General features: G+C 46.2%; 1 protein-coding gene across 8 annotated transcripts in view; it reads right to left on the bottom strand.

Annotated features, from left to right (window-relative positions):
• The window catches only part of ARAP3 (ArfGAP with RhoGAP domain, ankyrin repeat and PH domain 3), a 188,496-nt gene that overhangs the window by 14,278 nt on the left and 150,513 nt on the right, over nucleotides 1–23,705 (bottom strand). For all 8 annotated transcript variants that reach the window (XM_056517061.1, XM_056517069.1, XM_056517065.1 and 5 more), the window contains exons 25-30: nucleotides 22,280–22,354; nucleotides 13,900–14,014; nucleotides 12,345–12,473; nucleotides 10,505–10,638; nucleotides 5,460–5,542; nucleotides 4,505–4,540 (exon numbers count right to left, since the gene is read on the bottom strand). In XM_056517061.1, coding sequence (XP_056373036.1) covers nucleotides 4,505–4,540; nucleotides 5,460–5,542; nucleotides 10,505–10,638; nucleotides 12,345–12,473; nucleotides 13,900–14,014; nucleotides 22,280–22,354 — 572 coding nt within the window. The remainder of the gene's footprint in view (nucleotides 1–4,504; nucleotides 4,541–5,459; nucleotides 5,543–10,504; nucleotides 10,639–12,344; nucleotides 12,474–13,899; nucleotides 14,015–22,279; nucleotides 22,355–23,705) is intronic.

The following is a 23,705-nucleotide window of genomic DNA, read 5'->3' as shown; positions in this document are numbered from 1 at the left end:
CTCGCTTCTTTCATTTTTAACAAGGCCTCTGCAAAACAAAATAAGCAATTGGATTGGTTGCTATGGGCAACTGGGCAACTTTTTCTTTGCACAGGTTTTGATAAATCTCCCCCAATGCCTCCATATAAGATCAGTTATTATTATTACTACAAGAAATGTACAAGTGCATGTTTCTTCTATAGTCAACTAGCAATAGAATATACAGAATATACTGAAATATTAGGGGTTAGAACTATGACTTTGTCTTACATTTGTAAGTCCACTAGTCTAGGCAAGTATAAAAAATAGTACTTAAAGGGGTACTCCGGTGGAAAAAAAAATTTTTTATCAACTGGTGCCAGAAAGTTAAACAGATTTGTAAATTACTTCTATTTAAAAATATTAATTCTTCCAGTACTTCTCAGCTGCTGTATGCCCCAGAGGAAGTTCTTTTCTTTTTGAATTTCTTTTCAGTCTGACCACAGTGCTCTCTTCTGACTCCTCTGTCCACATCAGCAACTGTCCAGAGCAAGGGCAAATCCCCATAGCCAGGACAGGGTCATCATTGGCGCTCTCGGAGCGCCTGCTCAGGGCCCCGTGCCCACAGGGGGCCCCCGTCACTTTCGGGACATCCCTGTGTCCCGAAAAATCTTTTCAGGACACAAGGATGTCCCTGCGTGCACCCATAGGAGAAAAGCAGAGTGGAGCGGAGCATCGAGGAGGACGCGCGCGCATGGTAAGTGACCAGTGGCATGTCATCTTTAGTGTTCCGACCTCCGCTCCCAAGACCTACTGCTATTGCCCGTAGGCCATAGCAGTAGATCGTGACCCCGGTCCCCTGGTAGTCGGAACACTGAAGTGGAGCAGTAAACAGGCATACAGCCTCAAGCCATACACTGTATATGGCTGAATGCTGTATGTCTGTGGGGGAACTATACTGCACTTAATGTGGGGGAACTATACTGCACCTAATGTGGGGGAACTATACTGCACCTAATGTGGGGAACTGTACTGCACCTAATGTGGGGGAACTATACTGAACCTAATGTGGGGGAACTATACTGCACCTAATGTGGGGGAACTATACTGCACCTAATGTGGGGGAAACTATACTGCACCTAATGTGGGGGAAACTATACTGCACCTAATGTGGGGGAAACTATACTGCACCTCATGTGGAGAACTATACTGCACCTAATGTGGGGGAACTGTACTGCACCTAATGTGGGGGAACTGTACTGCACCTAATGTGGAGGAACTGTACTGCACCTAATGTGGGGGAACTGTACTGCACCTAATGTGGGGGAACTGTACTGCACATAATGTGGGGGAACTGTACTGCCAACCAAATGTGGGGGAACTGTACTGCACCTAATGGGGGGTGGGGAACTGTACTGCACCTAATGTAGGGGAACTGTACTGCACCTAATGTAGGGGAACTGTACTGCACCTAATGTGGGGGAACTGTACTGCACCTAATATGGGGGAACTGTACTGCACCTAATGTGGGGAACTGTACTGCACCTAATGTGGGGGAACTGTATTGCACCTAATGTGGGGGAACTATACTGCACCTAATGTGGGGGAACTGTTGGGGGGAGGGGGGCCCATCATAATGAAGTGCTCAGTCTTCCAGGCAGCCTTAATCTGACCCTGCCCATAGAAAACCTATCCTGCTCTGACATGGATAAAGGTGTCAGCAGAGAGCACTGTAGTCAGGCAGAAAATAAATTCAAAAAGAAAAGAACATCCTGTGAAGCATAACGCAGCTGATAAATACTAGAAGGATTACAATTTTTAATAGGAGTCATTTCCAAATATGTTAAATTTTCTGGTAACAGTTAAAAAAAAAAAAAAAATGTTTCCCACCGGAGTACCCCTTTAAAGTGTTACTTTCACGTGAATGTGAAAAATGATATGTCAAAAGTTTAGATTGCACCGGGAGTTAGTTCCGTGACGCACTGCGATCGATAATTATAAGCTGGGAAAATGCGGGACATCTCGCTCGACTCTCCTACTGGCCACCAGATCTGACCTTTTCACATCATAGATTTCTAATGTGAAAAGGTCAGATATGATTGACAGCCAGAAAGTAAATCGCGTGTAAGACTCGAATTTCCCCAACAACAAATCAATATTTTTTTTTCATGTAATAGTCACACTTTAATGGGGGTTTCCTGGTCTGCTTTTTATCAGACATAGCACCACTCTTGTCCTTGGCCAATGTCAGGTATTGCACCTTGTACTCTTTTAAATTAATAAGACTGAGTTGCGATACTAGACACAGCCCAGGGACACAGTGGTGCCGTTTCAGTGAACAAAATCAGGTTTCAAATTTGCAAAACTCCCATTGAATTTAATCGGAGTGACGCTAATGGTGCAAGGATTTTTGCCACCCTAGGCAAAAACCCAATCGGAAAAATTCCAAAACTTCATGCAAAATTTTAAAATTTTGCATTTTCCTAACTTTGAAGCTCACTGCTTATAAGGAAAATAGACAAACCAAATAAACGATATATTGATTCACATATAAAATATGTCTACTTTATGTTTGCATCATGAATTTGACATGTTTTTTACTTTTGGAAGACACCAGAGGGCTTCAAAGTTCAGCACCAATTTTCCAATTTTTCACGTAATTTTCAAAATCTGAATTTTTCAGGGACCAGTTCAGTTTTGAAGTGGATTTGAGGGGCCTTCATAAAAGAAATTAATGACCCCATTATAAAAATTGCAACCCTCAAAGTATTCAAAATGACATTCAGAAAGTTTGTTAACCCTTTAGGTGTTTCACGGGAATAGCAGCAAAGTGAAGGAGAAAATTCAAAATCTCCATTTTTTTACACTAACATGTTCTTGTAGACCAAGTTTTTTAATTTTTTCAAGGGGTAAAAGGAGAAAAAGCCCTCCAAAATGTTTAACCCAATTTCTCTTTGGGTAAGGAAATACCTCATGTGTGAAAGTAAAGTGCTCTGTGGGTGCACTAGAGGGCTCAGAAGCGAAGGAGCGACAATGGAATTTTGGAGAGTGAATTTTGCAGAAATTTTGGGGGGCATATCGCATTAAGGAAGCCCCTATGTTAACGTAACAGCAAAAAAAGAAAAAAAAATACATGGCATACTGTTTTGGAAACTGCACCCCTCATGGCACGTAACAAGGGGTACAGTGAGCCTTAACACCTCACAGGTGTTTGACAACTTTTCGTTAAAGTCGGATGTGTAAATGAAACATTTTTTTTCCACTAAAATGCAGTTTCCCCCCCCCCCAAATTTACCATTTTTACAAGAGGTAATAGGAGAAAATGCCCCCCAAAATTTGTAACCCCATTTCTTCTCAGTATGGAAATACCTCATGTGTGGACGTAAAGTGATCTGCATGTGCACTACAATGCTCAGAAGAGAAGGAGTCACATTTGGCTTTTGGAAAGAAACATTTTGCTAAAATGGTTTTTGGGGGGCAAGTCACATTTAGGAAGCCCCCATGATGCCAGAACAGTAAAAAAACAAACAAAAAAAAAACGCATGGCACACTATTTTGAAAACTACACTCCTCAAGGCACGTAACAAGCGGTACAGTGAGCCTTAACACCCCACAGGTGTTTGACGAATTTCCAACAAAGATGTGTGGGAGTTGTGTAGCTCACTCAGGGGTAGATTGTACCTGAGGTTAAAGGTGTTACCTTTACCCAAAAGGCCTATAGTAGAATATATGGAGATATATATAAATGAAATTTATATTGAACCAGTCCTCAAGGTACAATTGATAGAAATTAAGATATAGATGAGAGTAGGTCCAGTAATTGTAAATAAATGGTGTTTATTAGTGGATACAAAAATTGTTAATAATATGTATGATAAAGGCAGCCTAAAAACCTCAGCAGGGCCCTTGCATGGGGTATAGGGGTCCAAAAATTGGGTAAAAGATAGATTGAAAAAAGATAAAAAGTAGATAAAATCAATATGCTGTATATCGGGGCAATAGATAGTCTCTAATGTAGATGGAATCAGGACCTGGCCACCTGGATGGGTGAGGAGCGTTCTTCTACCAGCCCGGGCAGAGGAAGGGTGGTGGGGTCTCTGATTGAATTATCGCTGCCGCTGCGCTCCTCTACCAGCCCAGTCTATGTAAACTTTCTTGCAGCGACGGAGCGGTGCCCCCAGCAAGAGGGCGCTCTAGGCGATGGCGGACCTGGTGTAGTCACGCAAGATACTCTTTTTACGTTGCTCCTAGAGTTCTAACAGCATGGCTCGCGGGGTTACGCCATTTGCTAACTCCTTTTACAGTCAATGGGAATTTAGCAAATTGAGTAACTTCCCCACTTCAGCTGCTTTCGGCTTTCTCGACCACCACCACCAGTGCAAACAGGTCGGAGGAGCCAGAGAAAGCCCGAGTTGGGAGGAGCACATGTAATGGACATTGTAAAAATTTATTTTTTAATGACTTTAACATGTTTACATGAGATAATTATTTTTGTAATCGTTATCAATGTTTATTATTTCTTTAATCCTTCAATATAAATACTTACAACTGCTGTTTATCCATGTAGATTGTAAAGCCCCACCTGGTGGACATATTGAGGAATTGCAGTTAGAACAAGTGAACAATCTAGGTTTTAAAAAATTTTTTGTAGCTTAAACAGAAAGTAATATTTATATTGTAAATGTACCAGCATCATGTGAGACACACACCAATGAGAAGAGGGATTGCAGGACTGAAATGAGGTTAAATGGGACTATACTGGTAAGATAAAGGGTCTGTTTTTTTTTTTTCCAGAAGCAGCACTTTTTTTTTTTTTTGGGACTGTGTCTGTTATCACTTAAAGGGTTACTCTGGTGGAAAACAATTGTTTTTTAAATCAACTGGTGCCAGGAAGTTCTTTTCTTTTTGAATTTATTTTCTGTCTGACCACAGTGTTCTCTGCTGACACCTCTGTCCATTTTAGGAACTGTCCAGAATAGATTTGCTATGGGGATTTGTTTCTGCTCTGGAAAGTTCCTGACATGGACAGAGGTGTCAGCAGAGAGCACTGTGGTCAGACAGAAAATAAATTCAAAAAGAAAATAACTTCCTTTGGAGCATACAGCCGCTTATAAGTACTGGAAGGATTAAGATTTCTAAATAGAAGTAATTTACAAATCTGTTTAACTTTCTGGTAGCAGTTGATAAAAAAATTGCTTTCCACCACGGTACCCCTTTAAATGGGGCTGAGCTGCTACACCTGACAAATCCCATGGAGAAGAATGGCACCGCTTCTGTAAAAAAAAAAAAAATGTAGAGCCTTTTTTAAAATGTATTTATTTATTTATTTTTTATACTAATCTGGGTATAACGATGGGTTCCCAGATATCAAGACTGCAACTACCTAATAATCCACTTCCAGGGATAAATGGCAGGTGACGTCCCCAGATTAAAAATGTATTAATTGTTATTCTCAGATTAGACCATTATGAAGGCAGAATTCATACAAGGATAACACTCACGGGGTCGGAGGTTTCAGCTTTTTTCGGATTCCCATGTAAACTTTGGCATTTTCAAGTGACCATTCCCTCTCTGGCTTAGAACTCTGTGACGTAAAGAAGAACATGTAAGAATAAATTTAGAACAGTGGTGTCGGCAAAACAAAGAAGAAGAATACGGCTATTGCCTTTCCTGAATCTACAATCATATAATAGGCAACCGAATTAATCAAATCCAGAATATATTATTGCTGGACCCAATCCCAGTTTTTAGCAGCCTGTGCCTGCTGGTCCATTGAATAGAGCTATTATTCTGCTTTTCATACATATAGCAAATACAGAAACTCTCTGGATTTCCCTCAATTCAAATAATGGCGTTAAATGGGTACTCAGGTGGGGGGGCGTGGCTAGCGCCGGACATGAGCGGTCGCACAGTGCTGTAGCTCTCGCGCCCGTGTACAGCAGAATCCTGCACTTATCCTGGCCCACTTTTCGGTTCGGACCCGCTTTCAGGTACTCGGGATGCCTCCTAAACTGGACCCGGCCCGGAATAAAGGTGGGGCGGCCATGGAGAAGCTCCGGGAGTTTGCCCGGGAACAGCCCCAAGATGGCACCCGCACCACGCACTCCTCAGCCAGGCACCAGCCGGGGTCCTCCACTTCCAGCCCTGGGAATCCTACTGCAGGGGAGAAGACTCCTGAATTAACCCTGCGAGAGGTAACCACCTAGAGGAGGTGAAGATAGATGTGGGGCTGCTCAGGCAAGATATGCAGGCCCTGAGGGAGAGGGTCACCCATGCTGAGGGTAGGATTTCCACTATAGAAGACACCCTGGCCCCTGTACCTGCCTCATTGACTGATATGACCTCACAACTGGAATTATGCCCGCAAAATGCAGATGATCTTGAAAACAGGCTGAGAAGAAATAATATACGTATCATTGGGATGCCTGAACGATCTGAGGGCACTACCCCAGGGGCCTTTGTGGAACAGTGGTTAAAGGACTCTTTCACTGATGCGCCATTCTCTATTGCCTTCACTGTGGAGAGGGCACACAGAGTACCTGCAACCTCCCCCTTCGGGCCCCCCCCCCCACGGCCCTTGCTTGCCCGTATCCTGAACTGTAATGACTGTGACTTGGTCCTCCGGATGGCACGGAGAGCTCCTGACCTGAAATACGACAACACCAAGGTTTCCATCTTTCCAGATTTCTCCGCGGATGATGTGTTCAGGTGTAAATTTCCTCGCCTTTTACAATACTCGTGTTTCTCCATTGGCAGCCATTCCCTTTCACGCATTGATCTGGCGTGTTGTAATCCCTCCTTTTATGCTCTGGTTACACATACTTCTCTTGAGGCCCGCGCTATCTCCGACCATTCTCCTTTACTGGTGGAGATATCGTTGTCCCAGGAGACCTATGTTCGCGGGTGGAAGGTACATCCCTTTTGGTTAAAGTTAACTGGCCCACATGATAGGATACCTGACCAGCTTCAAACATTCCTAGCTGTTAATCAACCCTCTGGGGGTGCTGACCTCTTATGGGAAACGCTTAAATCTTATCTCCGTGGTCGCTTGAAATCCACCATTTCATATATCAAGAGGGAGAATGCTATTAGGGAGACGGAGTTGGCCCGCACCTGTTCTGACTTGGAAGCTGCATATGTAGCTGATCCTACAGAAGCAAACAAGCATGCCTGGCTCACTGCTGGTCGTCAGTATATGCTTCATCTTAATGAAAAAATGAATCGTAAATTATTCTTTTCCAAACAATTCTATTTTGAGCACGGTAACCAGTCCAGTAAATTATTGGCCCGCCTGGTTAAACAGAATCAGGCGGCCCCCCCTATCCTTAGAATTGCTTTTGAAACTGGACAGGAGTTGATAGATAACTCGATGATTGCACAGCGCTTTGCTCAATTCTACTCCTCCCTATATGCCTCTCAGGTGCGGTACTCCTCGGGGGATTTGACCTCCTTTCTAGATTCCATTCAGTTCCCAGTGTTGGCCGCTGATTCACGGTAGAAGACATATCTGATGCTATTGGTGATCTGCAGAGTGGTAAGGCGTCCCCCGGCCCCGATGGCCTGTCAGTGGAGGTCTATTCCCGATATGTTTCTCTCTTACAATCACCTTTAAAGGCTATGTATGATTTTGCCTTTGAGGCCGGCCGCCTTCCATCTTCTTTATATGATGCTAATGTGTGGTGGTTCTCCTAAAACCGGATAAAGACCCCCTTGTGTGTAATTCTTATAGACCCATTTCTTTAGTTAATGTGGATTATAAAATGTTCACGAAAATACTTGCTAACAGGTTGAATAAAGTTATACTTTCTATTGGTTATGGGGACCAAACGAGCTTCATGCCCGGTAAATCTACCTCTGAGAATATCTGGAGGGTCCAGGTCGCAATCCAAATTGGAGGGGGGGGGGGGTCGCTAGATGAGGACTGGGCCTTGGCCTTTCTTGATGCAGCCAAGGCCTTCGATTCTGTAGAATGGGTATACCTTGCAGAGGTCCTTTCTCGTTTTGGCTTTGGCCCCCGTTTCATAAAATGGGTGTCCATTATATATTCCTCTCCCCGAGCACTGGTGCTTGTCAACGGTCTCCTTTTGGAACAGTTTGCTCTGGGTAGGGGGACTCGTCAGGGGTGTCCTCTGTCGCCGCTCCTTTTCGCGGTGGCGGTGGAGCCCTTGGCCATTATCCTTCGACAGGACCCGCTATACTTGGGCATTACTATTGATGGGAGAGAGGACCGTCTCGGCTTTTATGCTGATGATATGGTTCTGTTTATGTCCCGGCCAAGTGAAACTCTCCCTTATGCTATTTCTGTCATTGATCGGTTTGGGAATTTTTCAGGCCTAAATCTGGGCAAAATCTGCTTACATGCCTCTCCGGCAGCGACCTGGCCCCTCCACTCTCTGTGGCCTGGCTGTAGTTTCCCAATTTAAATATCTGGGCATTGTCATGAATAGGGACCCTCTCCATGATCTCCGGGTTAATATTTTACCTATTCTGCCCTCCCTTTGGCAGTCCCTGGTAGAATAAACCTGGTGAAGATGATTGTGCTCCCCAAACTTCTTTATATTCTTGAACACTCCTCTAATCCTGTCCCTATTTCCTTCTTTAAATCCATTGACTCTCTCCTTCCATCTTTTATCTGTGGATCCGGTAGGTCCAAACTTAAACTTTCCCCCCAGCAGCGTCCTAAAAATTTAGGAGGGACTGCACTCCCTGACTTTAAGGCATACTATTTAGCGGGCCAGCTGCGCTACCTCCGGCATTGGGTCTCTCCGGATTCCCAACCGGCTGCGGAGCTTCACCTTGCCTGCTTCTGGGGCTCACTTCTATGCTCTCCTTTTTGGAGGGTGCCCCTCCCCGCATACGCAAACTCCTTCCCTTACACAAGTTGGCGCTGCAAGTATGGCGCCAGGCACAAACATTGACCTCCTTCACTGACATTAAGGAAGACCCCCCCCCTCTGGCACAACCATCACTTCAAAACACCTGACGGATGCCTTAGACCCTCCCTTCTGGATAACACACGGGGTGGCCCGGGTGGTCGACTTGTATCAGCAGGACGTCCTGAAATCATTTACTCAGATCCAAACTGACTATGGGGTCCCCGTGAGGCCTTTTATAGATATCTACAACTACGGCATGCTTTGACTGCCCAATTCCCCTCCCCGAGACCGCCCATATCGACATATCCTCTCATTGGAATTCTCCGGTCCCAGGGACCGCGAGGTTTAATTTCTGTACTTTACACGCACCTCACCAGCGCCAAAATTGCCAATGTCCCTGACTCAGCGGAGGCTTATTGGAAGGCATGCATCCCTTCACTTACAGCGGAAGATTGGATGGAGGTTCTATCCTCTCATTTGGTGGTTTCTCCAGCTGCTAATAACAAATCGATTCAACTTCATGTAATTCATCATTGTTATCTAACTCCGGTACGCTTACACAGGATGGGACGGATGCCTTCCGATGCCAGCCACAGATGTCATTCACCTAGAGCTGACTTCTGGCACATGATATGGTTATGTCCCCTCCTACAGACATATTGGCGAGACATTGTAGATTTTTTGTCCTCTCTCATTTCTATTCCGGTCCCCGTAGACCCTCTGATTTGCTTATTTGGTCTGCTCCCTGAAGAATCCTGGGAACACCACATCAGAATTTTTCTCCGGGAGGTCTTCTTTTTAGCCAGAAATGCTAGAGCTAGTTTTTAAACATAGGAAATGCCCCGACAAATTCCTTAATGTGTGGGGCACCTGGTGTGGATCTCCTCTTACCAGATACTCACCCTCAGCATTCACTTCCTTGCTTTCCTCTGGGTCTCTTGGCTTTCCCTTCTAATTCCCTCTTTTTCTTTTCTTCGTTCATGTCTTCCTGACTCCTCTATGACTATGTTTACTCCGTTCATCCCTGTCCTCTATTTCTTTAGGGCATCAGCAGACTTTGCTATTCTTTTTCGTCCCTCTGCTCCCACAGCAGCTAGTCTATGCAACAAGTCCCAAGCTATATATCGATACATCATGAGGTAGTGCTTTTGGTTTGGTTAAGAGTTATTTGGTTGGGTTACTGCCTAATGTTGCTGCTCTACACAGTTGGAATTGTATGTCTTTTTGATCCTGTGTAACTGTATTTTCTATAATGTTATTTTGTCATGCGGATGTCCACTCTGGAGCTATTGTTTATGCTTTAATTCTATATTTTATGCTTCAATAAAACGAGTAAAAAAAAAAATGGGTACTCGGGTGGAAAACAAATGTACAAGTGATATAGATTTGTAAATTACTTCCCTGTGGGCACTAGTGTTGCGGCGGTGGTGGTCGCCGCCCAGTGCTACGCCATTTTATGCTAGGGACGTTAGGGACCAACGGCTGTCCGGGCATGCTGGGAGTTGTAGTTTGGCAACAGCTGGAGGCACACTGTTTGGAAAACAGTGCTTTTTGGTCACTAAACCAGGAGCAAATACTATAGAGAAGGTATAAGGGAAAGATTTACATCTTTCCTGTGCTTTGGACCATACAGCTGCAAAATACTATTGATTTCTAGAGTATTTTTTTACCTTTTTCTCTTTGAGAAGCAGCAGCTTGCGATCCCTGATCACGAAGTATCTGTCCTGGAACTTACTACCCAGCAGCTTCGGAGACTCCTCTCTGCACTTTAATAAGCCACATTTCGGGATTTCTTTTTTTGCACCTAACAAATATTAGAATAGACCAAAACAAAAACAAAAAACACAATGATTTCTTTGCAATCTTTCAGTATCCATCCTAACAATACACAGTGATCTCTTAACTTAGGCTGCATTCACACTGCGGTTGGAGCATACAGCTGCCGGATCCGGCTGGGGGAGGGGAAAACCGTGCTCTCCCGTACTCCAGCCGGACCGGCGCTGAACTCCATTGACTTTTATGAGCCGACCGTCAAACAGTCACTCCAGACGTCTAATTTCTGGCCCGTATCCGGTTTTGTGACTGGACCTAAAACCGCAGTTAACGCAGTAAACTACGGTTTTAGGTCCGGTCACAAAACCGGATACTTGGCAGAAATGGGCCGACCAGAGTCACTGTGTCACTCCGGTCGGCTCATTAAAGTCAATGGAGCTTGGCGCCGGTCCGACTGGAGTATGGGAGAGCACGGGTTTCCCCTCCCCCAGCTGGATGCGGCAGCCGTATGCTCCAACCGCAGTGTGAATGCAGCCTTACAATGGCCTCAGGTTACAGAATTTTGGGTCTTTTCTGGACCATGAAACCATACACAACATACAATGCTACGGACAGTCCAGATCTGCGAAACGCGTCAACGGCTGGAAGAACTGACCAATCAGAATGGGCATTCACTGGTAAAAAACCCTGTATTACTAAAGTGTATGCACTGAATTCCTGTCTGGTAGCACCCCCTACAGTACAGGGAGGTACTACATGTTCTGTACTACTCTACCTGTACCATGCTTAGCGGCTTCAATAGACAGTAGATGAGGGCCGCTCCATGTTACTTTTTTAGGACATTGCGTGTACTGTTCAAGACCCTGAAGAAGCTCCTGTCCTCTACATAGACAGTGATTTACAGCTTCCAGTAGATCTTTCTTACTTTATTATGTAAGTATTTGCTTTATCTATATTAGTTATCTACTTATTTTTGTTTCATCCTCAATTTTTCCAATTTTTGGATGACACTGAAGCTTTAGAACCAATTGCCAGGTTTACATAGTTCGGGTCTCAACATACAATGGTTTCAACATACAATGGTCGTCCTGGAACCGATTCATATTGTAACTTGAGGGACCACTGTAATGCTACTATACCTAGCTGTCTGAATCCATGTAAAAAGACAAGAAGCGCTCCATAGTGCATTAAAAGGGTAATATAACTAAGCCGATATTATCAGATGCGCTTACCCAATAGGTTGTGCAAAGTCAGGCACAACACTGTAAAAGGTATTCCACAATGCAGCCAGTCCCACCACCGCAACGGTGTAGCAAATGTAGCAAAAACCTCCAAACTCCACAAGGACTTGAATCGGCGCAGAATGGATGAGGAACAAGAAGATCACTAGGCGATTTATTTGGAACAACGCGTTTCGACCCTGATGACAACTTCCGGTCCGACGTGTCTGGAGGATTCACTCGCCCTAAGTTACTTGAGTTGTGTTTTAAGCTTGCATAAATATGTCTATGTGACCATTAGATGTTGTGAACTTGAAAAAGACGCCTGTCCTGGTGTCGAAACGCGTTGTTCCAAATAAATTGCCTAGTGATCTTCTTGTTCCTCATCCATTCTGCGCCGATTCAAGTCCTTGTGGAGTTTGGAGGTTTTTGCTAGCTGTCTGAATCGGGTAACAAACCATACAGTCTTCTGTATTAGTAATAACTAGTTGTTATGAAGCCTCCGGCTCGCATTTACCTGTGAAGAGACAACTTCCTTCTCCAAAGGAGATCTTCTTCACCAGCAGAAATGCAGAACTAGGCTCGGCCAACTTGCACCACTGTAGAGCTTGCTCTAGGACCCTCTCCTTCGGGTGTAAAGGTCTCTCTAAGTAAAGATAATAGGTGAATAAATACAAGCACATACTTATAGGCACACAAAGCAGTCCTGATATGAAATCCCCAAACTATTCTGGCCTATAGAATGTGTAACAGCGCCCACACCTACTATGGGCCAATTAAAGGGGTACTGCGATGGAAAACGTTATTTTTTTTTTTTTTTAAATCGACTGGTGCCAGAAAGTTAAACAGATTTGTAAATTACTTCTATTAAATAATCTAAATCCTTCCAGTACTTATTAGCAGCTGAGTACTACAGAGGAAATTCTTTTCTTTTTTGAACACAGAGCTCTCTGCTGAATCCCGAGCACAGTGCTCTCTGCTGACATCTCTGTCCATTATAAGAACTGTCCAGAGTAGGAGAAAATCCCCATAGCAAACATATGCTGCTCTGGACAGTTCCTAAAATGGACAGAGATGTCAGCAGAGAGCACTGTGCTGGTGATGTCAGCAGAGAGCACTGTGTTCCAAAAAGAAAATAATTTCCTTTGTAGTATTCAGCAGCTAATAAGTACTGGAAGGATTAAGATTTTTTTGATAGAAGTAATTTACAAATCTGTTTAACTTTCTGGCACCAGTTGATTTAAATGAAAAAAAAAAGTTTTCCACCAGAGTACCCCTTTAATAGTGCCGGTGTCTTCTTATGTAGCAGTGGTCTCCAAACTGTGAACTTCAAGGCGTGGCAAAACTACAACTCCCAGCATGCCCGGACAGCCATTGGCTGTCCGGGCATGCTGGGAGTTGTAGTTTTGCACAGTCTGGAAACCAATGAGCTAAAGCGTCACCCCATACAAAGCTGATACACTATATAATGCCTAGTGCAGGATCTAAAGGGGGTGGTGTACACTCACTATCACTAGTCCTACAGTCCCATCTGTTTTATTCCAGCACAATTGCATCCATGCATTTCTTTACTGTAACTGAGTCATGTGACCACCAGTCTGACTCTCCAATGATTAATTTGTTAAAACAGGATGTCAGTCCTAAATTCACCTACCAGAACTTTCCTACTAGCTCTTAGATCCCTACCCATCACTCCCAGTTCCATCTGCTATCTCTATGGGAGGCTAAGGCTGTGTTCACACATTGAAAATGTTGCTGCATGCAAAACTCCGGGCATGATGGGAGTTGTAGTTTTGCAACATCTGGAAGGCCACCGTTTAGAGACCACTGTTATGTGTTATAGGGAACTATTTCCTCCCTCCTGAGTTTGACTGCCGCCTCTGCACTACCCATGGCTACACCCCAAGCTTCACTTAATATCAATTTCTTACTACGCAATTTTTACAGGAGGAAAGTAAGGTAGAAGCTTCAAGTAGCCTATGAAAATTAAGCGAAAGGGGAGGATAAAGTTATTGGATAGTTTTATGTGATCCCAATGAAACTGAATAAATATGGACCCTTTTATCACTTACCCAGTTCTCCATTTTCGAAGACTTCAAAGGTCAACCAGATGTCCATACTGGCTGGAATATTCCACATATCCAGGACTTGATTGGTGAGCACTTCTGCAGTCATAACCGGCGAAACCTAAACACGAATGATACTTTAAAGGTGTTATCCAGGAAAAAAATCAACTGGCTCCAGAAAGTTAAACAGATTTGTAAATGACTTCTATTAAAACATATTAATCCTTTCAGTACTTATGAGCTGCTGAAGTTGAGTTGTTCTTTTCTGTCTAAGTGCTCTCTGATGACACGTGTCTCAGGAACTGCCTCTTCTACTCTGTGCAGTTCCCGAGACAAGCAGAGATGTCAGCAGAGAGCATTGTTGCCAGACAGAAAATAACTCAACCCCAGCAGCTGATAATTATTGAAAGGATTAAGATTTTTTAATAGAAGTAATTTACAAATCTGTTTAACTTTCTGGAGCCAGTTGATATAAAAAAATAAAAAAAAGGATTTTCCTGGAATACCCCTTTAAGAGCGTGACTTCTTTCTGTGAAAGTTTGTAAGGCAATGACCACATGATCCTAATATGACATTCAATATAACATTGCTGCATCGAAACACAGCTGGAGAACTGCCTGTGACAAAAAGGAGATTTTTTTAACACTTACCGTAAAATCTCTTTCTCGAAGGATCCATTGGGGGACACAGACAGAGGGTGTATCTTGCTGTCTCTAGGAGGTGTGACACTATGGTGATGAAAAAAAATGTCAGCTCCTCCCAGCAGGATACACCCGCCTTCAGACTCTGAGCTAGTCAGTTTAAGTTCCAGAGCAATAGGAGGAGACCAATAGGTCAAGGAAAAACCCAAAACTGTCTGAGAACCAGAAGAAAAAACATAACTGAACACACCCTCGGACAAAGAACCAAGGAAAAACCCAAAAAGGGCGGGAGCTGTGTCCCCCAATGGATCCTTCAAGAAAGAGATTTTACGGTAAGTGTTAAAAAATCTCCTTTTCTCTATCGGCTCCATTGGGGGACACAGACAGTGGGACGTACCAAAGCCGTCCCTTGGGTGGGCAGATAAGTTATCAGGCAGACGAACCACTGCCGCCTGCACTGCCGCCTGCAACACCTTACGCCCCAGGTTAGCATCAGCCAAGTATGAACCCGGTAAAACCTCGAGAAGGTGTGCAAAGACGACCAGGTAGCCGCCTTGCAAATCTGTGAGGCCGAGGCTCTATTCTGGAGAGCCCAGGATGCCCCAACAGAACGTGTGGAATCAGCCACAACCCTTAAAGGAGGAATCTTCCCCTTAAAGCGATAGGCTTCCGAAATGGCGGACCGAATCCACCTGGAAATGGTGGCCTTGGAAGCAGGTTGTCCCTTGCGACTACCTTCCGTAAGGACGAAAAAGGAATCACATTGACGAAACGAAGAAGTGATGGAGAGATAAGACCGAACAGCCCGAACCACATCCAGCTTGTGAAGTAAGCGCTCCCTAGGATGAGAAGGAGCAGGGCAAAATGATGGGAGGACAATATCCTCATTGAGATGAAAGGCCGAGACCACCTTAGGTAAAAAGGAAGGGTCTGGCCGGAAAACAACCTTGTCCTGGTGGATCACCAGAAACGGAGAACGACAGGAAAGGGCTGCCAATTCAGACACCCTCCGGATGGAGGTGATAGCCACCAGAAACGCCACTTTCCAAGAAAGGAGGCGGAGAGACACCTCTCTAAGGGGCTCAAAGGGTGCACCCTGGAGGGCACCCAGAACAAAATTCAAGTTCCAAGGAGGAGAGGGTGACCGATAAGGAGGAACAACGTGCGCCACTCCTTGCAGGAAGGTCCGGACATGAGGATTAGAAGCCAGGGGCCGCTGGAAAAGAACAGTAAGGGCCGAAACCTGACCCTTAAGGGAACTGAGAGACAACCCCAGTTCCAACCCCGACTGCAAAAAGGAGAGAAGACGGGGAACAGAGAAGGTCATCGGGGAGAAGTCCTGTGCTTCACACCAACGAAAATAAGACCTCCAAGTACGGTGGTAAATCCGTGCGGAGGAGGGCTTACGAGCCTTGAGCATGATGCGAATGACTTGGGAAGAGAACCCGCGGGCCCTCAAAACCGCGGTCTCAACCGCCACGCCGTCAAATGCTGCGACTGTAAATTGGGGTGGCAAAGAGGACCCTGAGAGTGCAGGTCCGGATGGAGCGGAAGGCGTAGTGGAGTGTCGTCCAGGAGCCTGACTACGTTGGCGTACCACGACCTTCGGGGCCAATCTGGAGCTACCAGAATGGCGGGGACGTCCTCTGCCTTGAGCTTCCTCAGCACCCTGGGAAGGAGAGGAAGAGGAGGGAACAGATAGGGTAGGGCGAATCACTAGGGCGTCCAGAGCCTGAGGGTCCCGGGACTTGGACACAAACGGAAGGATCTTCCGATTGTGCTGGGACGCGAAGAGGTCAACGTCCGGAATGCCCCAGAGGTCGCAGAGTTGCGCGAAGACCTCTGCATGTAGAGACCACTCGCCGGGGTCGGGTGAGGACCGACTGAGGAAGTCCGCTTCCCAGTTGAGCACCCCCGGGATGTGAATCGCCAAATGGCCGGAACCTTGCTCTCCGCCCAGGAGAGAATCTTGGTCACCTCGGCCATGGCTGCTGAGCTGCGAGTGCCGCCCTGACGATTTATGTATGCCACGGCCGTGGCATTGTCTGACTGAACGCGGACAGGACGGGACTGAAGATGGGACTCCCAATGAAGAAGACAAAGAAGAATCGCCCGTAATTCCAATATGTTTGTCGGAAGAACTGTCTCCTGGGGAGACCAGAGTCCCTGAACCGTCCAATCCCCGACAGGCTGGCATCCGTTGTAACAACCTGCCAGTGAAGGGGAAGAAACGACCGCCCTAAGAGAAGAAGGGGGGAGCGGAGCCACCAGAGCAGAGACTGACGGACCCTGCGAGGGAGAACTATCTGACGATCGGGGGACAGGGGAGACCTGTTCCATCGGGAGAGAATCGCCAGTTGAAGGGGGCGGTAATGAAACTGGGCAAAAGGTACGGCCTCCATAGTTGCCACTATCCGACCCAGGACTTCCATACAAGTGCGGATGGTGACTGATACTTGGGTCCGAATGGAGCCTTGATGAGAAGGTCGTCCAGATAGGGTATCACCGAGATTCCTCTCGACCGTAACAGGCCCATCACCGGCGCAAGGACCTTTGTAAAAACCCGAGGAGCCGTGGCTAGACTGAAGGGGATGGCTACAAATTGAAAGTGCCCCTCCGGAACCGCAAAGCGGAGGTAACGATGATGGCCCGGAAATATTGGCACATGGAGGTAGGCATCCTTGATGTCCACCGATGAAAGGAACTCCCCTTGTTCCAGGGACGCCACCACCGAACGTAGAGATTCTATTCGGAAGTGGCGGATGAGAAGATGATGGTTGAAACGCTTGAGGTCCAAAATTGGGCGCACAGAACCGTCCTTCTTGGGGACTTCAAAAAGATTTGAATAGAAACCCCAAAACCGTTCCCCTGGAGGAACGGGAACAATAACCCCCTGGAGAAGCAGAGACTGGAGAGCCGCTCGAAACTGCTTCGCCAGAGGAGGAGACCGGGGGGCCCGGGAGTGAAAAAAGCGATCCCTCGGAAGGGATGCAAATTCGATCTGGTAACCGTTGGACACCACGTCCCTGACCCAAGAGTCTTGAATGTGAGAGGTCCAAATGTCTCGGAAAAGCAAGAGACTACCTCCCACCCGAGAAGAAACCGCGGGTGGGGGCCTCACTTCATGCAGAAGTGGGCTTGCAGTTGCCCAATTTGGCCGCAAAACGGCCGGACCGGTTGGAGTCCGACTTCCAAGACGGGCGAGTCCGGAACGAGGGAGCCTTCTTGTCCCGCGAAGGCTCCTGCCCGGACCCTTTGTTGGAGCCAGAGGTCCGAAAGGACCGAAGGAGAAGGACCTCCTTTGGGAAGTAGGGAGAGTCTTATTTTGAGGTAACAAGGAACTCTTAACTCCTGTTGCCTCGGAGATAATCTCATCAAGGCGTTTGCCAAAAAGACGGCCACCCGTAAAGGGAAGCTCAGTCAGAGACCTTTTGGAAGCGGCATCCACATTACAAGCTTTAAGCCACATAGAGCGGCGGAGAGCCGCTAGGTGACCCACAGCAAAGGCAGAACAACGGGCTGCCTGCATGGAAGCTGCGCACAGAAAATCCCCAGCTTTAGAGCATTGGAGAGCCAGAGCGGATAGATCCCCCGGGGGGGATCCCGTTAAGATATCCTGATGGAGCTTTTGGCACCACTCTGACAGGCCCATGGACAACCATGTTGAGGCGAAGATGGGAAGAAGAGAAGAGCCAGCAGCTTCAGTGGCAAACTTCGCTAAGGATTCTACCTTCTTGTCCGTGGGATGCTTGAAGGCAGCGGCATCTGCCAGAGGCAGTATAATCCCCTTAGAGATCCGGGAAATTGGTGGATCTACTGAGGGAGGGGAAACCACCTTAGTGACAAAGACTTTGTCAAATGGATAACGTTCTTGAATTGTCTTGATTCCCGGGAACCTCTTGTCTGGATGTTTCCATGCGGTTTCCAGAATGTCGTCAAAGTCAGCATGAGAGCTGAACTTCTGAGGTGCTGGCTTAGCACGATGAAAGGATAGTCCTGGATTGACCTCCGAAGATCCTGGGTCCTCTAAGTGAAAGGTGTCTCTTAGGGCTGTCACCAAAGAGTCCGGGCGGTCCTCTGAGTCAGATGCCGGCTCGGAAGCCTCGTCCACCAGTTCACCAGGGGAATGAGAATGAGTAGAGGCAGTCCTGGAGGGGGGCGACCCAGACCGGGTACGCGGCTCTGGGGTGGCAGAGCGGCGACTCGGAGAACGTCCTCTGGTGGAGCGATGTTTGTGTCCAGATGACAGGGGGGGCGGGACCCACGAGGGGAAAGCTCACGTCTATCTGAAAACTCATTGGAAGAGTCAGACGAGGCACCCCTAGGACGCTTGTGAGAGCGTGAAGTATGTGGAGATGAGGAGCGTGCCCTTCCAGAGGTCTCTGCGCAGGGAAGATCCCTTCAAGGCGGACACCACTTCCCGGGAGGCCTCAGCCACCGAGTGGAAGACTTGGGTCAAGTCAGCCATATACTGGGACAGGGAAGAAACCCAGGCTGGTGGAGCGGCTGAATCCACCAGGACCGAAGGGGCATCAGGGAGTACCAGGGGGTCTGGGGGAGAAGTGGAGTAGGCAGGGCAAGTGGGCTCAGCAGAGCCAGACATCTTGGTATTACAGTGCTTACAGAGATAGTAAGTCACTGAAGTTCCAGGTCTCTGTTTAGAGGGAGGAACAGCTCTGGGTACGGACATAATGTGGGAAAAAGAGGGAGATAGGAACTTTCTCACCCTAGTCTGTGTCCCCTGTCAGCTGCAGTGAGGAAAACTCGCTCTGTGCAGCTAGAGAGAGAGAAACAGGCCAGCCAATAGGAAGAGAGGGGTGTGCCTGAAGCAAGGCACTAAGTAACTGACCCCTTCCTACTGAAAATCACGCCCACGGTGCTGATTGGAGGCTGCTTCGCGCCTCTGAGACGCTCCCAGCCCTGTGGGCGGAGCTAAAGACCGGCCGAAGAGAACTGTCATGGCGCCCGCTCCTTGTCACGAGCGCACCTGTCAGCCGCTTGTGCGCTCGGGGGAATAGAGCGGGCGGCCAAACGCCGGCAGAGACTGCCGGAGAAAAGAAGTAAGCCGGCGCAGAAGTGCCCGGCTCATAGCAGCGCTGCCGGCAAAGTGAAAGTAAGCCGGCGCTGAGAGCGCCCTGCCCGGGACAGCGCCGCGGCTGACGGCCGCATATAAGGCGCTGTGGACGAAGTACACGCACACACACACATAAGTGAAGTGCCGGGAATAAGGTGCTATGGACGAGTCGCACCAAGCACACACACACATAAGTGAAGTGCCCCATATAATATGTCCCTTCAGGTGCCACTGCTCCCCCAAAAATAAAGTGTAGCCCCTGTAAGCCAGCCCCAAAACCTGAAGGTGGGTCAAAACAGGGGGTCTCCAGAGGCTGCGAGTCCGTACCTATGGAGAAAAAAGGGGAAAGTACTTACCTCAGTCAGAAGAACTTACCTAATGGAGTCTTCAGTGAAGTCTTCAGTCAGCTTTAGTTACCTGCATCACGCCTGGCTGCTATGCGCGAGCGAGGCGAGCAGAGAAATAGGGGGACCCGGACCCATGAGGTACCAACCCAAGCGCTGACCGTTGGCGAGGGGGGGTTAACACCGCATATACGCAATGTCTGTGCCCCCTTACTCGCAATGGGGAAACGGGGAACCACAGTCCCTGAGTCCCCACCTGAAAACAGAAAAGAAAAGGAATAAAAAACTAACACGTCCCTAACTAGGAAAACAAAAAATCAGAAGACCTGGTCTGGAGCAATCCAGACCACGTCCACCTCCTTCAGACACTAAGCTTAAACTGACTAGCTCAGAGCCTGAAGGCGGGTATATCCTGCTGGGAGGAGCTGACTTTTTTTTTATCACCATAGTGTCACACCTCATAGAGACAGCAAGATACACCCACTGTCTGTGTCCCCCAATGGAGCCGATAGAGAAAGTTTATTTTATTTTTTAAAGGACTGGGACACTTTAAAATCAGTATAAGTAGCTTTTTCTTTGCAGCCACCTGGACCGAAATAGCATGGATACTATGCTGCTTCCTCTCCCCACAGTACTCCTTACCAAAAAAAACTCATCCTCTATCCACAGTATAGGGGATAATAAGCATCATTCATTGGAGGGGGGGGGGGGGGGGGTTGGTCTCTAGGACCTCCAGAACGAGGTCTCGCTCTCCCAGCTGCAGATGGCATGAGCTCTATGCACTATGGAATCCCAGAGACACCCGAGTGCTGTACTTGGGTATCTTCATCGCTCCCATAAACGGCACCCTAATTGCTAGATTTGTAAAGACTAAGAATTACAGTATAAGCACTTTAATCACTCACATTATAAAATTGTTTTATATTAACAAAGGTTTTTGAATTAAGCCTCCAGGTACATGTAATGTCCCAGTACTACACTTAGGCCCTGTCAGGTTGAGTCCCTCAGTGACCTGGGGGCTTCCCTGCAGTGTCTCCCCTGCTGTTACTTTAATGTTATTTATTGTAATAGGTATATAGTCAATATACTAATGTATAGACAGTATAAAGGACCTTTGGAGGACTAATGTAATTGTCTAAAGGACCTGTGAGATGTTACATGATATGTTCACATGATGTTATCACATGTTACCCAGAGAGCACCAGCTTAAAGGGGTATTCCAGGCCAAAACTTTTTTTTATATATCAACTGGCTCTGGAAAGTTAAACAGATTAACTTCTATTAAAAAATCTTAATCCTTCCAATAGTTATTAGCTTCTGAAGTTGAGTTGTTGTTTTCTGTTTAACTGCTCTCTGATGACTCACGTCCCGGGAGCTGTGCAGTTCCTATGGGGATATTCTCCCATCATGCACAGCTTTCGGGACGTGACATCATCATTGGGCAGTTAAATAGAAAACTTCAGAAGCTAATAACTATTGGAAGGATTAAGATTTTTTTATAGAAGTAATTTACAAATCTGTTTAACTTTCCGGAGCCAGTTGATATATATAAAAAAAGGTTTTGCCTGGATAACCCCTTTAACACATGACCCACAGCTTGATCTATGGGCTTCTAGTACAGCCCCCTATAAAAGGAAGGGAGGTGCTGCAATAACTCTTTTTTGGCTCTTTTGGTTCTTTTACCATCACTCTTGCTGAGGAACAGTGGAGACCAGATGTCTCAGTGCTAGTGTCCAGCTACCTGGCCTCAAATCTACAGTTACTTCCAGTAAGTCAAGTCTATGTCTGCTGTCAGTATCTACAGTCTAGTCAAGCCTAAAGTCAAGAATCTACAGTCTATTACAAGTCTAATTGGTCCCAGCAAGCTGCGAGGTCTTTCTGTGTTTCTGGCCACCTCTTTGGGATTCTGGCCGAGCTGTAGAGACTATAACAACTGTCTGACCTCAGTAAAGCCCTCGTTAAACCATAACCTGGTCGTGGACTCTCATTTCATTGCTTAGCTATTGGGATAGCGGAGATATCGTTTGGGTGGTTCCCGATACCCAACAACCCCTCTGGCGTCACGAACATTAGGGGTTAATAACACCTTGCCCCTGGGGTTAATACCATCTGCCCCATCCACATACACCACTACACCCCGTGGTCCCGCCATTCATCGTGGCTCACCACATACAGGTAGGACACCACTTTGCAGATTTAGGTGGCTAGGCCGTCAGAAACAGTGCACCTCATTTTGCAGGTCCCACCCACCTAAGGTTGGCCCAGGGAGGAACATAAAAAGGACAATATACAAACACCACGAATAGCGAATTATGACTATTACTGACCTTCAAGGTGAAGCAACAATCTTGGACCTTCTTTTCCAGGTAAACCTCTATAATAAGATCTCCGGCTTGTGACAGCTGTGGAGAAGAAAACAAGAGCTGAGCTTTCTGTCTCACTCTGTTAAAGCAAGGTTGGTATTAACCCCTTAAGGACCGAGCCCTTTTTCACCTTAAGGACCGGAGCGTTTTTTGCGATTCTGACCACTGTCACTTTAAACATTAATAACTCTGGAATGCTTTTAGTTATCATTCTGATTCCGAGATTGTTTTTTCGTGACATATTCTACTTTAACTTAGTGGTAAAATTTTATGGTAACTTGCATCCTTTCTTGGTGAAAAATCCCCAAATTTGATGAAAAAAATGAAAATTTTGCATTTTTCTAACTTTGAAGCTCTCTGCTTGTAAGGAAAATGGATATTCAAAATAATTTTTTTTGGGTTCACATATACAATATGTCTACTTTATGTTTGCATCATAAAATTTATGAGTTTTTACTTTTGGAAGACACCAGAGGGCTTCAAAGTTCAGCAGCAATTTTGAAATTTTTCACAAAATTTTCAAACTCGCTATTTTTCATGGACCAGTTCAGGTTTGAAGTGGATTTGAAGGGTCTTCATATTAGAAATACCCCATAAAAGACCCCATTATAAAAACTACACCCCCCAAAGTATTCAAAATGACATTCAGTAAGTGTATTAACCCTTTAGGTGTTTCACAGGAATAGCAGCAAAGTGAAGGAGAAAATTCAAAATCTTCATTTTTTACACTCGCATGTTCTTGTAGACCCAATTTTTGAATTTTTGCAAGGGGTAAAAAGGAGAAAATTTTTACTTGTATTTGAAACCCAATTTCTCTCGAGTAAGCACATACCTCATATGTCTATGTTAATTGTTCGGCGGGCGCAGTAGAGGGCTCAGAAGGGAAGGAGCGACAAATGGTTTTTGGGGGGCATGTCACCTTTAGGAAGCCCCTATGGTGCCAGGACAGCAAAAAAACACACATGGCATATCATTTTGGAAACTAGACCCCTCAGGGAACGTAACAAGGGGTAAAGTGAACCTTAATACCCCACAGGTGTTTCACGACTTTTGCATATGTAAAAAAAATTATTTTTTTTACCTAAAATGCTTGATTTCCCAAAAATTTTACATTTTTAAAAAGTGTAATAGCAGAAAATACCCCCCAAAATTTGAAGCCCAATTTCTCCCGATTCAGAAAACACCCCATATGGGGGTGAAAATTGCTCTGCTGGCGCACTACAGGTCTCAGAAGAGAAGGAGTCACATTTGGCTTTTTGAAAGCAAATTTTGCTCTGGGGGCATGCCGCATTTAGGAAGCCCCTATGGTGCCAGGACAGCAAAAATACACACATGGCATACCATTTTGGAAACTAGACCCCTCAGGGAACGTAACAAGGGGTAAAGTGAA

The sequence above is a fragment of the Hyla sarda genome, chromosome 4, assembly GCF_029499605.1.
Source record: "Hyla sarda isolate aHylSar1 chromosome 4, aHylSar1.hap1, whole genome shotgun sequence".
Lineage (NCBI taxonomy): Eukaryota > Metazoa > Chordata > Amphibia > Anura > Hylidae > Hyla > Hyla sarda.
The sequence above is the reverse complement of the archived record's forward strand: the minus strand, read 5'-3'. Positions and strand labels throughout refer to the sequence as shown.